General features: G+C 46.6%; 1 protein-coding gene across 4 annotated transcripts in view; it reads right to left on the bottom strand.

Moving 5' to 3' along the window:
- Positions 1–402: 402 nt before the first annotated feature.
- The window catches only part of LOC142497836 (zonadhesin-like), a 134,679-nt gene continuing 117,865 nt past the window's right edge, over positions 403–17,216 (bottom strand). For all 4 annotated transcript variants that reach the window (XM_075606194.1, XM_075606195.1, XM_075606197.1 and 1 more), the window contains 3 exons: positions 14,439–14,483; positions 11,394–11,579; positions 403–664 (listed from right to left, as the gene is read on the bottom strand). In XM_075606194.1, coding sequence (XP_075462309.1) covers positions 486–664; positions 11,394–11,579; positions 14,439–14,483 — 410 coding nt within the window. In that variant the 3' untranslated portion in view covers positions 403–485. The remainder of the gene's footprint in view (positions 665–11,393; positions 11,580–14,438; positions 14,484–17,216) is intronic.

Raw genomic sequence — 17,216 nt, 5'->3', positions numbered from 1 at the left:
AGGGGCAGCTTCTTTGGCTGCTGTTACATTTTGACAGTACGAGCAGAGTCGAGTTTAGGGCAGTTTATTGAGCAGATCACTATGTTAGAACTCATATTCCCCCTCTCTGGGCCTCTGTTTGAGGAGTGGGAGAATGCTCTGCAGAGTATTCTCCACCGATAGCAGGTCCCTGAGCCCCTGCAGGGAGATGTGGCTGTAACATTCCCTGCTGAAGAAGAAGGCGGGGATATCCTGGTGCTTCCCCCTGAGCACTACGGGGAATTGCACCTTTAAAGCATATTATATTGTGTTGCATAAGAGAAAACCCAAATGTGTCTTCATTAACTAAACAGGAGCAAGAAAGAAACCCAGAAGAGGAAGGAATAAGTATGGAATTTATGATTTAAAAAAAACGAACATATATTGTATTTATTCAAAGCTGTTTTTATTTATTTCCAGTAAGTACAGTATGTCTCATGACATCCACACAGCTGCCCATAAGAAAATTAACAGTCTTTTACAGGGACACAATCACCGTTGCTGTTAGATAGGTACTTATCCTTGCAGAAACAGCCCTGAACACAGATCTTGATGCAAGCTGGAGGCTTGTTGCTATTGGCACAGTTTTTAGGGCAGGCGCTGCCACACTTCTTATACTCTCTGTGCTTTCCTTCACATCCTAACTCTGCCAGAAAAAAGGAAAACAGAGATTAGGAAGTTAGAAAGCTGAATACCTGTCACTAACATAACATATATACCACAGGCAAATGTAGGACATCTCCCTCCCCAATACAGATGTAGCCCCGGTGCCCTCCATGCTCTGGAGACCCCCCTCCCGAGATGCCGTGCGGTTGCGGGTGCCGCCGGAGGCAGTGGCGGACCCGTCGGCACAACGCGAGGGTGGGGGCCAGTGCAGGGAGCGCTCGGCGTCCCTGGAGTTCTGACGGCGCAACCGGTTAGCGGGGGCCGCCATTGCCGCTACTCGCGCATGCGCAGTGATCGCGCATGCGCAGTGATCGCGCATGCGCAGAAGGGTCCCTAGAGCTAGGGGGAAGTCGCGAGAGGGTAGGAATAGCAAGTGAAAGGTTGCGAGAGCCCCAGATAGATCGCGCATGCGCAGGACAGCTCCAAGAAAGCCCGCGAAGCCCTAGCCTACCAGGGAAGGCTCTAGGCAGGGACTACGAGTCCCATGAGCCTCTGTATGCCCCACGTGATGCCAGGGAGCCAATAGGGCTTAGGATTTCTCAGAAGGCAAAAAGATACATTTCGCGCGCTGAGCCCACGCTAGTTAGTTCAAGCTGGGGAGCAGAAGGGGAAGGAAGGGTGCAGGGAGCAAGTGAAGCTCCTGCACCGCGTAAGGTCCCCTACATCCCAGGTAGGCCCCAACTCCTCACCAAGTTAGTGGGTAAGTGCTGAGGGACGGCCCAAGATAGGGACGCTGCCCTTAGTGCGTGTGTGTGCTGTCTTGTCAGGGTCACAGCTGGCAGTGTTGTGAGGCCTGACAAGAAGGCAAAGTATTTGTGCAGCACGTCTGCTGCACGCACCCAGTAGGTTGCAGCGCTTAGCTGCGAGGGCTAGTTTTTAGTGAGAGTCAGGACTGGGAAGAGTTAGGGGAGCGGAGCAGGTTATTAACCCCTTAAGTCCCAGAGAGGTCCTCACTCCCCAGTTTGTGGTGCTACAGGGACAAACCCTAGGTTAGGGATCCTGTCACAGTAGCGCTAGAATTAGATAGGGACACAGCGGACGCTGCGTTTCCCTGGAAGTGGTTCGGGCTCAGTCAGGGCCACAGAGACTATCTCCAGCGTGGGATCAGACGGAATCACAGAGCGTCAGGTCCTTTGCGAAGCCGTTGCTGATCCGAGCACTGGAGTGCTCTGGCAGGTACTTTAAAGCCACAAGTGCACCAACTGGCCATTAGCTTTAATAGTGACTGCGCAGTCACCCATATTCTCTCTGCAAGAGTGTGGGACATTGGGTGGGGATCCTAATGGACACATGGTGGGATCATCCTGTGTTGGGGAAGCGTCCTGCGCGACGCCATAGTCAGTGTCGCCTCTAGAGAGGGACACCCGTAGATATTCTATTTGTGTTGTATGCTGTTTCTTATGTTCCCAAGTAAACGTTATTGATTATCATACATTACGGTGTGTGAGTTATTGTATGTGTCCTGCGAGGAACAATTCCTGCTCTGCTAGTAACCATCGCAGGTGGAGGCGCTGCACTGAGTACCGTGTTACTCTTAATATAATTGCCCCAGGTTCCCCGTGGCGGAAGCTCAGCCCTCCTGTGAGCCAAGCAGGTAAAGCACCACACCTGGTAACACCGTATGTTCTCCGCACCGCACTATATCTGCGATTGGGGGGGGGGGAATACCCGTTACACAGATATACATTATAGGCTGTATTTACTAAGCAATGCTACTCTATTACTATGGACTGGCCTTTATCACCCATTCACATGAAAGGGGCCATAAGGTGTCTTCTAGCATGCAAGGTGTCTCATGGAGTGGCACTCCTTCGTAAATATTTCCCTTTATCCTGCCATTCATTCACAAAACATAGATGCAATGGCAATGCTCGGACATAATACTAATTGTAAAGTACACTGAAATGCACGTGCAGTGACAGCACAGATGCAACAACGTCTGATACTCTATATGCACAGCACTAACATACATTGCATAAATGGTACACAGAGACAGAGACGGCTGCACAGGTCATCTAGAAGGTTAATATCGGTATCTGATGAACCGGGAGGATTAACGCGGCGGGTCCCATTCGCGAGCAGGGACACCGCAGAGTTAATCCTCACGGGCCACTTACTTTTTGGGGATAGTGTGTGACTGTGGTGCGTTCCGGCGACCACACATGATTGCTGCACCGAAAACAGTAAGTGTGACTACATTTGTATTATATTTCATATAAGGTACATGGTGTAAGAATAAAGTGTGTGTCTTTGGTAACTTATATTGCAGTTATAACAATATTACATACTGTACATATTTTTTAGGGACTGGATCTTTTCCAGACAGATACAGTATCTGAGGAAACACTTTCCAACACAAATCCACCATTGGACTGACCCACGTTGGTGCCTGTACACTCATGGTGCTTCCTTTCACCAGGTTTCCTCCTCTTCCATTTACCAGTCCTGGAGCAGCTTTCAGCTCTGATCTGCCCTACGTGCTTTGGGAGACTCATCTCAATTCTCAGGAGAAACAGGCATGGCTACCTGGTCCCTCTAAATAGCAGGATTATCCCTTAGGTTATAGATTACTAATAGGATCGCCTGTATTGTTTGGGGGCAATTGGGTAATGTAAATGTGAGACAAATCTCATGAAATGCAAAGGGCGGATAGGAGCTGAAGCGGTTCTCTTCCGTGCGGCCAAATGTGACGTCATGCAGCGGTCCTCATAAGTGCTGGTAAAGTGTCGGTAAATAGAGAGGAGACTCGGGGAGGAGGTGCACTGTGGGAGTATTAACACAAAGGTGAGTCAGCCACAGCCTACAATTGGAAGCAGTGGCCATGTTAGATGTGCTTGTGATGAAAGAAATCACATTGTGAGTGCATATACTTATATTAAACCTGATTTATTCATTGAAGGTGCTACACCCTGAGAAGCTGAGCTGTGTGCTGTTCTAAGTTATTGTGACCTTCTTTATGCAAGGAGTTGGGAAATAATATTCGAAGATGAAGCACCAAATTTCCCCCTACGTTACTTTATCTGACTTTTGCCCTGAATGGACTTTTCGACTATTTGACTCAATTATGTGTATATATATTCATTTATTAGACTAAACTCTTTGAAATCTATGTTTTAGTACATTTGGTTTTCTTTTAAGTCGGTACTATGTAATTTGCAGTTGAAAAGCAAGACATTAATTGTACTGATGTTACGTATGTTCTTCTTTAGATCAGAAACAACCCCAGGACACAGAGTGCTTCACATGTGGGTGGGGGGGGGGGTTTAGGGGGGGAGGGGGTGGATTAAAGTGATTAATACAAGTGATGGGACAGGCAGAACCACAATCATTATAAACTCTGTGATCACCAACACATTCTGTAAGAAGTAAGGAAAACCCAGTGTTGAGGTGTCAAGTGTATGGGTGACAAAACCCTCTACTCCTTATTATCCCAGATATGACAAACCTGGAAGGAAAGCCAATCTTAGTTATGTATTTTGCTCTGTTTCCTCCCCATCCATGGGAAATGTGGCGGCTACAGAGTGTGTGGTGCTTTACCTGTGGCTTACAGGAGGCCTGAACTGAGAGCCCGGGTGTACCTGATTTGTCTAGAGACAGTGCTTCCACCTGTGAGGGATCCTGACAGTGCCGGATAACCCCTTCCCAGGACCCAATGCAATAAGATCACACACACTTGTATTTAATAACAGTTTACTGAACACAGGTAAAACTATGTATATTACTAACCCACAAAAAATATAGGCCTCGAACGGCTGTAACGCCACCATGCCCTCCAACCGTAGTGTCCACCCCTGATGGGATTTCCCCAAAGTATTGAGTACCCCTGGGCACACAACCTCGCTGGTGTCCACTGGAGCCAACCTACCCAATGTGGATACAGTACTGCCCACAGTAACTGAAAGTGATAGTTGGTGCACATTGCGAGGTACTTTCCCCGGTGCGCCAGCACCTGGGTATGGCCGAAAAGTAAAAGGGATCCACTGATCTAGCGACATCGATGTCAGCGAAGCCTCCACCTCTGCGTGGGAGGGTTTCACCTTTGATAGTCTATGATAGTACAGTGGTGGTTCGGTCCCAGACCACAGTCTGCAAATCGCTGCATGGCATCTCCACTGGCCCTGTCACTAACTGTATACAGCTACAGGGGATATGTCCCTAGCTAGGGGTTTCCCTGTAGCAGTCACAATCTGATTTGGTGAGTGGGTCTATCTTGGACATAAGGGGTTTAATCTACCCTATTGTGGGTGCCACTAACACCCAGACCCTACCTTCCCTTTCTCTGTCCTGGATCCAACTGCCTAACTCTCCTAACTGCCAGTCCCTCTAACTGTCAGAAATCCAACTGTCAGAGTTCTAACTGCCATGCATCTCTCAGTCCTATTGGCTGCCTGGCAACATGTGGTCTGCAGCCCCTGAGGCTGCTGGCACTTGTAGTTCCCCTGCTGTTCTATACTCCTAATGGCTGCCACTTGCGCTTGCTACTGCGGACCCCCCCGCACTCTCCCCAGCCTCCGATGGCTATGGAAAGGTAAGGTGATGAGCAGGGTACCAGGGAGAGCCAGGTTATACTCTCCCCCTGGTGAAAGAACCAACGACCTTGCTTGGGAACGACATAACCATCAACACAACATTTATATAATAAAAATGCATGACATGTATATAAGTAAAAGTATAAGTAAAAACTTAACGCATTGCAATGGCTTTATATAAGAGTGTTAATTTCTGTGAACATTACAATAACAGATTTAATTTTGCTAGGAGACCACTGCTGAGCTTCATAGTGGGTAGCCCCTAACGAATCATAGGTTACCCGGTTGGGAGGGTGTCTCACTCTTTGGCTTCTGCGAAGCTCTTCTTCGTCAATTCCCTCTGGGGAGTAATAATCATAAGCTTGGGACTCGGGCATAAGGGGTGTAACAGTCTGACATGTTTCTAACGGGTACAAAACAAGGACTCCTAGGGTCCAAAAGATGGCTCATTGTAGCCACCAGAGTATGTGTATGCTGCCTTGGCCATTACCCGTGGCTCCTTCAAGCCCAGTGACTGGTCTGTACTACTAGAGGGCTCTTCCATAGGATGCTCGGATGTCTCTGTTACTATTTATGAGCTCTCATCAGCTCCACTGAGCTCACTGGCCAATGGTGTAGTCTCAATTTCAAGATCGTCTTCCCCCACATGCAGAATAGGCAGGAGATGATTTCGGTGCCAGACATTTACCCGGCCATCCGCGTCTCTTATATGGTAGACCGGGAGGCCAGGCACCTGCGATTCTACTTCGAATACTCCATCTCGCCAATGGTCGCCCTAGCGATCAAAGAACCATATGCTGTAGGTTCCTGGTTACAAACTGTTGCCTTCTATCTGGGTGGTTATGGTATTGAACCACCCGATAGAGTAAACCCTTGTCGATTTCGAATTTGTCCATTTCCAGCATTAGTATGGTTGCCGTGTTGCTGGGAGCACATTTCATCGGGGGGGCTTGTTTTGCTGGATGGCCTGGCAGATAGCTTCAGCCACGGGATCTCGTATCTGGTACTACACCAGATCTTTCAGGCGATGATTTTGTCTGGGGTGATATTCATTCCCTCTGGGTGGCAATAGGCAGCAGGGATAGCCTTGGATTGACATCCCAATGAATCTGCGACCCTCAGTTCTGAGAAGGCCACTTTATCTTCCACGATGGCTGCAGTCGAGAACAAAGCTCACATCCCTGGTCAAGGGATTTCTTCCCAGAGGTCATCGTCCAGGGTGGTATCCAGTCCCGGTCTTCTGGATAGAGCATCAGCTCCGATCTTCAGGGGCGAGGGTTTGTACTTCAGCGTAAATTGGTAGTTCGAGAGAGCCGCCAGCCATCTGTGACCGGTGGCGTCCAGTTTGGCAGATGTCAATAAGTACGCCAACGGATTGACTTCGAAAGTGACTCCATACAGATAATCATTGAGTCACAATTATACAGATTGTCCACAATTTCCCACTTGAGAGGGAGGAATTCCAACTTGTGGAAGGGATAATTCTGCTAGCTGGTGGTCTATCAGCGACTGACATAGGCTATGGGCCGGAGGCCCTCCGGGTACTTTTGGTACAAGACCGCACCTAGGCTGGCAAAACTCAAATCCATATGAAGGATGTAGGGTTGATCGGGATCGGCGTAAGCGAGAACGAGTGCATTCGTTAAGCTTTTCTTTAGGCCGATGAATGCCTTTTCACAAGCGACCGTCCACTTGTCGAATGGCAGTCGCGCAAAGGTGGCTTTCCACCCTGTATCCTCGGGATAAATCTTGAGAAGGTTGTTGAGGACCATTGCTTTGCTCGAATATCCCTCCACAATGCGATGACAGTAACTGCAGAATCCTAAGAAGGAGTGGAGCTCCATTACATTTTCGGGTCTGGGCCAGTTCACCACGGATTCGACTTTGACGTGGTCGGTAGCTATCCCATCTGTGGACACTATGTATCCCACGTAGGTCATTGATGTGCGGCAGAATCAGAATTTGTACAAGGACAGCTTCAAGCCTTCCTTGCCCAGCCGATCCAGCACCCGTTCTTCGTGTTCCTCCAGAGTCTTGCCGAGGACGAAGATGTCGTTCAGGTAGACTAAGCACTCTCTTGGGTTCATGTCGCCAATGGTCTTCTCCATCAAATGCTGGAACGTTGCTGGTGCACCACAAATGCCTTGGGGCATGCGGGTGAACTGGTAGAAGCCTAGGGGACATAAAAATGCTGTTTTCTCTTGATCTTCTGCACTCTTTGATACCTGGAAGTACTCAGATCTCAGGTCCATTTCACTGAACCACTGGGTTCCCAACAGCGCATTGAGAACTTCTTCAATCCTCGGAAGAGTGTACTGGTCAGGCACGGTGCGGTTGTTCAGGGTCCGATAGTCGACACACAATCGGACCGACTCATTCTTCTTCTGCACCACCACAATCGGTGACACGTAGGGATGATGGGATTCTGTTACAATGTCCGCCGTCTCCATTTCTTGTAGGATGTCTCTCATGTCCTCCACATCTCTGAGAGCGATGTGACGGGAACGCTCCCGGAAGGGCGTGGTATCACTTAGCTGGATGATGGTTTCAGCTACACCCCACGTCCATTTTCCTGGTATGAAAATGTCCCGGTGTTCTTCCAATTTGGCCGTTAGCCGATCTCTCAACTCGGCGGACAGGGTTGAGTCTCAAGTCGAATGCCAACCCATCTGGTTGATCTTGCACAGCAGTGCTCACTTGAGTGTAGCCGTGGTTGGCATCTTCCTCTGGTGTACTGTAGAGCGAAGAGATGATCGGTCTCGTCTTGGCTGGGATAGCAGCACTGCATACATGATCCTCACTCCCCTGGTGGAATCTCGGCCAATCCTTTGGTATGATTGAACAGGTCTCCAAATCCATCTTGTGCTGATATTTTGCAACACTCATCCCTTAGTGCAGGGTGGATTTGTAGGGCAGACAAGGGTAGTTCACCGGCCTCTTGCAGGTACACTCGGATCACCAGCTGCACCACATCGGCGTTGTTTCACAATATGATCGTGGAGCTGGGGTGTTCTCGGGGCTCTAGGCATATCAGAGCCTCCACATCCATGGTGTGAGCCTTGCCAGTGTTCAGCTGTGGTATTTACAGCCGAACCGTCACCACACCGTCGCTGGGGTAGCCCTCATTGCTGAGTCCCCACAACTTCCTCTTGTCCGCCGACTGCAAGGGCAGGTGTTTAAGATTTTGATCGTAGAACGGGCGATACACAATGGCCACTTGGGACCAGGTGTCCAGCAAAGCCGATGAATATAAGGTGAGATGTTTTCAATAAACACTTTGATCTTCCTCGGTAGTCAGACCTTCCATTCTCGTACTTTGGGTACAAGCTTGTAGCCGTGGTTGGCATCTTCATCTGGTGTACTCTAGAGCGAAGAGATGATCGGCCTCGTCTTGGCTGGGATAGCAGCACACTGCATACATGATTCTCACTCCCCTGGTGGAATCTCGGCTAATCCTTTGGTATGATTGAACAGGTCTCCATATCCATCTTGTGCTGATATTTTGCAACACTCATCGCATGTGCTTTTGGAGGAGGGTCATATTCAGCGTCTTCTGTCTCCTTGAGCTTTGGGACAGATGCCTCTTTTGTTCCTTACATGGTTGACTCCTTTGGATGAAGATGCATGTCTCTTTCCTTTGGCAGAGTCATGAGATGTTCTGGGAAGATGCACCCACAAGAGGGTCTCTTGAGCTTCCACTCTATCCATAAGTTCCTCGAATGGGAGAGGATGCTCCAGGGAAAGGACACAGCTGATTCGGATGATGACTGGGTGCATGGGCAACACTCTGAGCAGGAATTGATGGGTCCTTAACTTGTTGGCCTCGAACTTTTGGACAATCTTCTTCTTCACTAGGGTCCATAGGGCCAACTGAAGCCGTCGAAAGAAGTCCGACACATCCTCCCCTTCTGTTCGGGTAAGGCCATGGAACCAAGCCATTAGAGAGATGTTGTCGCCTGGGACACTATAAGCTTTGAGTAGAGCCAGGAGTAGAGCTTGAACATTGGCTTCCAGGGGACAATCGCGGTAAAACCGTACCATGTTGGCGGCAGGAGGCCTTTGGCACTCAATGAGTCTCTGTTTCTTGACTGTGTCCATGTACGTCCATTCAGGAAGTGCTTTCACCGCTAGGTCATGCCATTCCTCGAATGCCTCTTCTCCTAGTGGAGTGGGCCGCACCCCAAAGAACGCTTTTAACTTGCGGTAGGGTTGGACTTGGGCCAACTGACCTGTTTTCTCCGTCAGTTGTTGTAAGGCCTCCACGAGTCTTTGAGCTTCTCCTGGACCATGGGCACTGTAGTGGCTTTGTCTGGACCGGTGGCTGCCAGCTTCACTCCAGCTAGGGCTTACTGGGGAAGAGATGACTGTGGCCGCCTAATGCTCCTCTACTCTTAGGGCATCTCTAGCGGCCTCTGTTCTTGTGCTCAGTCTAGGGTAGATAAGTGGACTTCCACCGGGTGGGGCTTCAGGAAGCTGCAGGAACTGTGGGTCATTGTCCACTGGAATATTACAGCAACAATCAACAAGGAGCATATTCCACTAGACATCTGTTTCCCATTTAGCATCCACAATACGTTCTTTTGTGAACCCTGGTATCTATCTCAGTGCGCTTTGCAAGCTGGGCAGGGGCAGGGATACTGGGACTTGACTAATGGTGACCACGTGGCGAGGCGATGTGTGGCGTCATAGGGCCCACTCGTTGACGCTCTGGGGTGACGATAGAGACATGGTCCCTAATTTGGTCAGATTGCTTTTAGGCTTAGGTTGGGCACCCCAGGTCTAACATGTCAGCAGCGCCTCCAAATGTAGCTCTCTTTCCCAAAAACTAGAGAGACAACCGGTGCTGCCGTTACCTGTTGGCTCACAGAGGGCCCAAGCCTCCACCACGGGGAGCCTGGGGTGGTATAATTATTGTCACGGTGCAGCGCCTCCACCTGCGTGGGATCCCAGCGTAGTGGAACCAATAGTAAACACACACGGTATATAATAATAACCTTTACTGACAGCACATATAAGATAATACCATCACACAGTATAGTGAACACCCCGCCCAGAACCACCAGTGAGTGTCCAAAAGTACATCGGGTGGTAGGCACCAATACCCTGATGTCCCTTTCCCAATGTTCAGCCCACCCAAAAGCGTAGGGAGTAGTGCTTTCCCGTGAACTGTTGTTGCACTTTGTTGAGGTACCTGCCAAGTACTCCAGTACTCGGTGCGGCCGACTTAGCAACCAGGATCCGCCCGATCCACTGACGTGGGCCTCCGTGATGGCGTCAGCCTCTGCGTTGGATGGACTCCGATAGATGGGTTTCACCTTTAAGAGTCTTTGATAACACTGCTGTGGTCTGGTCCCAGACCACAATCACTGCGCAGCGTCTTCACTGTGTCCCTGACACTACAGTAAAATGGGGAAGTGTCCCTATCTAAGGGCCTTCCCTGAAGCAGCCACAAGCTACACGTGATTGGGGCCTATCTGGGACCTAAGGGGATTCTCTGGCCTAGTCTGAGTGGCACTGACACTCAGACCCTACCTTACCCTTCTTTGTCCTGGCTCTAACTGACTAACGTGGCTCCAAGCACGCAAACATGTATCCTCAATGGATCCTCAATGGATCCTAACAGCCCTATTGGCTGAGCTGTGCCTTTTACCCTATGCCCCAAAGCACTATGGGGCTTGTAGTTCCCATGCAGAGCTTGTATCTAATGGGCACCGCAACTGTGTAGCCTCTGCGCATGCGGGACCCTTCTGTGCATGCGTGCCCTATTTGTCATGGCGGCCCTCGGAGCAACGGAGCTACCTCTCCTTGCACACACCACCCTGAAATGCCCCTGACAGCCGTCACAGTCTCCCCCTTCCTGGCGCCTGCATCGGAGGTAAGGGGGGGGGGTGGGCAAAGGGGACATGGCTACATGTCTAAACACTATTTGTGCACTGAGCTCTTACATACTGTATGGTGAATACCAGCACAGTGGAATTGAGCCCTGACACGACATCCTGACACCATACATGCACAACATATACAGAGTAACGTGTGTCACTTTGTAATCTTGAAAGGCTGCATGGACCCTGCTCCGCATCAACACCTATAATATGTTCACCTATAAATCCCTTCTTATGAACTTTTAGGACCATGATACCATCTAAATAATACAAACCTGCAGCAGTATTTGTATATTACCTTTGCAAACAGGACACTGGTTCTTTTCCACACAAATAGAGGAGCCGTTACTAAGCTGAACAAATCCGTCATTACAGAAGCATCCAGTTTTGCAGTCTTTGGTACAAATTAGGGGTTCTCGGTAATTATCACAAGTCAAAGGGCAAGCGGTCCCACACATGTCATAATGCATGTTGTATGGACAACCTGTTAGGTGTTAATAACAAGGAAATGTTAGACACACTATAAATTCACTCATTGGAAACACGATACAGAGAATTTATCTATCGGAAAGTCTTCCCATGCCCTCCAGGGGCCTGTAGTACATTAAGGGCTATACTGTAGTTACTAAGCTGTGCGATTCCATAAGGGACTGTCCCCTCCTGTGCCACAAGACACTCTATTGGTCCATTCAATTGATTGGAAGGTAAGTTTCTTCCTTCAACAGAAGAGGGTCTATATACTAAAGTCTCCCAGCTGCAAAAATAGGGCAAAGACAATGGAAACAGAGCCATATTTATCAAGGAAAAGGAATCCCACTGAAAGTAATGATAGGTTTTCCTGTGATAAATAATTATTTTGCACAGATTTTCCCCAGTTTTGAACCTGGGAAACTTTAGTAAATAACTTTGAAGGTATATTATGGAATAGCACCACTTAGCAACATGGGCCAAAATATGTTACAGACCTCTCCAGCAATGTAGGGGGTTATTTATTCAATTATCCCGGCTGTTACCACAAATATTACACTGGATTTATCAAAGGAAACAATGCTGTTAATAGTATTCCTTTTCTTTAATAAATATGGTGTTTTCTGCCCTGGCTTTGCCAGTCTTTAGTAAATACTCCCTGTGGTATTCCATCATAGCGAGCTATTTACTTAGAGGGGGTTTAGCGTTAGCACCTACAGGCCAAGGCATGTTCTGCTGTAAACAGTGCAGAGGTGTCAATTTTACAAATAGACAAGTAAATGCAATCTTACATGTATTTGTAGATACCGCGATATAGCCATGCAAGGATTAAAGTGAGCGGGCCGTACAGCAACCAAGGAGTTAATCTTATTTTTAAGAGAGCAGTTTTAGTTGTGTTTCTTGTGGTTTCACCATGGAATGTCCATGGCTCGGGTGGCAATAATAACGTTAAGGAAAGCCATGCTATGTTAACATGACAAGTAACAGCTTACAGATACCCCACCAGGTATTATTCTATCTGCTGGGGCAAACTTCCCACAGACAACTGGGGGATTGGGTGTTTGGAACCCCTTTCACACCCGTGCACACTGGTACGTGTGTACATAACAGCTGACATTTAATGATAATGACCATAGTGAGAACACAAGGCAGATTATTAAACGGGCTGTGTTGTGAATATTAGTAAATCAAACCGAATATATATATATAGATGTGTTTATTTGAGGGTTTTTTTTTTTTAAACAATTTTACATTATTAACATTATATACTGTATATAAACGGTATGTGAGCATGTGATATATATATACTTAGTTAAGTTATGGTGGGTAAAAAAAAACCTCCACAGCAATAAATAAATAAATATATATATAGAATACTCATTTACAGCTAATATCACAAATAATAAAGAAATAGCCACAGTAATATTAAGGAAAGAAGAGATGCACTTATCGGAATGCCCTCCTACTGTCTCTGTACTTTCTTCCTACCAATTAGATTGTAAGCTCTTCAAAGCAGGGACTCCTTTTCCTAAATGTTACTGTACTTTTATGTCTTATGCACTTCTTCTAAACACACAAATGCTTATCGCTCTCCAAAACGCAAAACAAAACAAAAAAGTGTTTGCAGAGCTTAAGTTACAGCATCTGCGTTTGTTTCAACCTTGTATAACACTAGCAGCACTGTATACTATCAGTGTTACTTTGTGTTGAGTATTTCCAGCTGATCGCAGCATCCTGAATGTACACTCTGTCAGCTTTTGGGTTTAATATAGCCCAGTATCAGGTATTTTCCCTAGTGCTGTACATATTAGGGGTTTGGCAATTGTTGCCCTATATATAGAATATACCTGATACATATGAGAAAATTTCTCTGTTCTGGTCACCACCCACCATAGTTTTAAACTCACTTCATTTTTTACCCCACACTCCCTGATGTTGTTCCCTCTTTGTATATAATAAAACTTTTTTGTTTTGCGTTGTGTAGCACTGGGCTATTGGCCTGGGACATATTATATAGTCCCTTTAAGTTTATTCTCTCTTGAGTGCAACTCTGGGTTTCTTGTCCCACTGGGGGCTGTTGTGTTTATGCACTTCTTCCCATGTTCTGTTATTTGTATAATATGTTATTTATATGAGTGTCACTTGTATTAATACTGTGAAGTGTTATATATATTAATGGCACTATATAGATGAAGATGTACATACATTTAATGACAATGAATGCAATGAGTAGAGATAGGCGAATTGTTTTGGTGAATTTGGATCCGCAGCGGATCGGCCGGTTCCTTTGGTCCGCAGATTTCCGCAGATAAATCGCAAAAAGGGCGTTTCGCGTTTTATTGATTTTTTAAATTAATATTACCAATACACTGAGAAGACGCCAATGTATTGCTAAATCCACAGATTGTATTCTACAAATCCGTCCAAGGATTTTATCCAATGCCAGTTTTTGATGAACCCACGCGGATTGAAACCGGCCAAATCCGTTTTCGGATGCAAAAGAGAGTCCCCATATATACAACACGTGGGGAGAGGCACTGGAAATAACTCTCTCCCTCTTATAAAGCTGATTGTTTTTTCTTTAGCCTTGTAAAGCTTAGAAATACACCTTGCAAAACTGCTAAATAAAGGGGACGGGGGAAGGGGGAGAGGGGACTTTGGGGGAGAGAGAGAGGGAATGGGGGGAGAAAGGAGCAGGGAGAAAGAGGAGCAGGGTGGGACTAGAGGGGTGCAGTGGGGGAGAGAATGAATTATTGAAGGACAGTCGAACGCTCCTACTTGAAGATTTTCCTGTTACACAGTGACACATGAATTCTAGTGTTTGCAGCATTGGTATGGTGTAAATACACTTATTCACTATACAGTATATGCTTACTTGGTGGTTGGGTTGTTTTCCCTTTCACCGGCAGAAATGGCAGAGCTGCAAAATAGGAGAAATGTTTGCAATTAGTGTTGTAGATCTTTGTGCATTTGTGTCTATGTCCCACTCTTTGTATTTGATTTATGAAAATATTCTTCTTCTATGAAGAATCCCTTTCAATGCCGGTTTTCAGAAGCGCTGAATCAGCGGCCCCGTTAGCACGGAAGCGTTTAGTAGCTATTGTTCTGCACAGTGTATATCTGTAAGAGTGGCACAGTGCATTAGTATTTACCAATTAGCTGAAAACCTACTGTACTCTACAGTTTAACTCCAAAAGCAAAGAACTTTGTCACAGGTTCTTATCTGACTGATATAGCTAGGCCAATCACTGGGTCTTTTCTGTTATATGTAGGAGGAGTGTTACAATTCATTCTCTTAGTATTGCCAGTCTGCATGGAATGACTGGCAGGTACATGCAGTTAAGTCCCAGTGCAGTGACACTAATAGTATTAAGCTACAGCATACTGTACAGGTACTGTATATACGATTCAAATTACATTGTATCAATCTGCAGAAATACAGTAGCTGTAATGCTTTTAACATGTTATCACTGTTCAGAGCAACTTCAATTCAGAATGTGCATCACACAGAGAGACTGATAAATGGAAGATAAGACACACACGCACACAAAGGCTGGTCCAGGCATCTGGACTTTAAAAAGTGTGGCTTTTGAATCTTTAAGGAGATTCAGCTAGAGGTGTGTACTTGATACACATGGATTTCATATTCTCTACTTAATGGCCTCTCGAAGGATCTAATACTGTATTATGCGCTGGTAATGTATTACATTTTCTATTGTATTCCTTTTTATTTTGTTACCCGGCTGAATCTATGTACAGTACTACAGTATATGTTTTTGTCAAATACATTTCTGTAATAAGCACTGCACTCCTTTTATATTGTTACATCTAAAATGTAATACGTAATGTCTTTAAACCTGTTAGCTATTACCTTTTGAAGACACTGGCTGTATTTTCTGACACCGTTTGCTAAATTGGGTTTTTATTTTCATTACATATTTCCTAGTCTAAGGGGGACCGAGGACTCCTGAGGCGTAAACCCTTAAATCAATCCTGGTGGTGGCAGTGTAGTTGGGTGTAGTGTAACTGTTTGGTGTGTGTGCACATTTTTGATGCTCTGCAGGGAGGTGAGTGAGACAACTGTGGGACTGGTTATAGTTAACGCCTTTCACACACACACACACACACACACACAAGCGCACACACACACACACACACACACACACACACACACTTTCGCAAGCGTGTACGTAATAGTGGACATTTAATGATGATGAATGTAATGAGTAGCGATGGGCAAATTGTTTTGGTGAATTTGGATCCGCAGCAAATCGGTCGGTTACTTTGGTCCGCAGATTTCAGCAGATCAATCGCAAAAAGGGCGTTTTGCATTTGTTATTATTATTATTATTACCAATACACTGTGGATTCCGCATCCCGTGGATGGATTTGTAGATCCAATCCACGGATTCAGCAATCCATTGGTGGTTTCTTGAGAATGCACCAATGGATTGCTGAATCCACGGATTGTATCCAATGGCTGTTTTTTGATGAATCCGCGTGGATTGAACCCGCCCGAAATCCATTTGTGGATGCAAAAGAGAGTGTAACGTTCATGCTCACCACAAACCAGGACCGGACCGTGGGGCTAAAGTGGGGATAGGTAAACACCGACCTTAGACCATGAAGCTGGGGTCGGCATCAGGAAAATTTCAGTGAAGGCGCTTCAGCGTAGAAAAGGCCTCTGGAAGGGGAACAGGAACTGGACGTAAAGAAGGCCTCTGGAAACAGGGAATGCAGACAGGCCACAGAAACACTGAGGACTTCAGTGAAGGCGCTTCAGCGTAGGCGCTTCGGCGTAGGAATAGCCTCGGGAAGGTGGACAGGAACTGGACGTAGAAAAGACCTCTGGGAGTAGGGAATGCAGACAGGCCACAGAAACACTGAGAACTTCAGCATAGCCGCGTCAGCATAGGTGCTTCAGCACGATGAAGGCAAAGTCTGCCAGGAACAAGAAGCTTAAATAGCAGTTCAAGCTGGAGATTTATTTTTTTAAGTGTTTTTTTCAACTTCAATAGTTGCATCAATGAAATTATAACTTACCCAGGGGATATCAAAGCTGCCGATCAATCTGTTCCCCTGTGATTGATCGGCGAAGATTGAAGAGATTCAACTGGCGGGCGATGTAATCCTCTCTGTTTCCTCATTCATTGGATCGGATATGCATATTCATACGCGTTCCAATAACGCTCAGGGGCGTTTTAAGACCTTCATAGGCCCTAGGCACTTTTATTTCTAGAGGCCTGTGTGTCCAATATTTGAACTCATTTGTATGCTAATTTCATCATTTGCTTTTTTCTTTCGATACTAGCGATATTTGGCATCGAAACTTTTGATTTGATATTTAAAGGTATCGATACTTCGAAGGCAGTATCGGCATATCAGTATCGGTACTCGGAAGGAAGGTCAAATAATTTTTTCCTTGATAACTTCCATAGAGTTTTTTTCTGTATTAGTGTGTCAGAGCCCTGGGTGTGGAAAACATCGCGTTAAAGCTCCACGAAAGTTTATTGCATCTTAGTTTGACAAGCGAGGCTCCACGTACGTCGGGAGCAATATGGATGTTCTTCACACGAGGCGCCTTAAACCGGCAGGTCCTACGGCACCTCAACTGCACATGACTCAGTGTCCGCAGCTACCGGAGCCATTTTAA

This window comes from Ascaphus truei, chromosome 6 (genome assembly GCF_040206685.1).
Source record: "Ascaphus truei isolate aAscTru1 chromosome 6, aAscTru1.hap1, whole genome shotgun sequence".
Lineage (NCBI taxonomy): Eukaryota > Metazoa > Chordata > Amphibia > Anura > Ascaphidae > Ascaphus > Ascaphus truei.
This window is presented reverse-complemented; position numbering and strand designations above follow the sequence as displayed.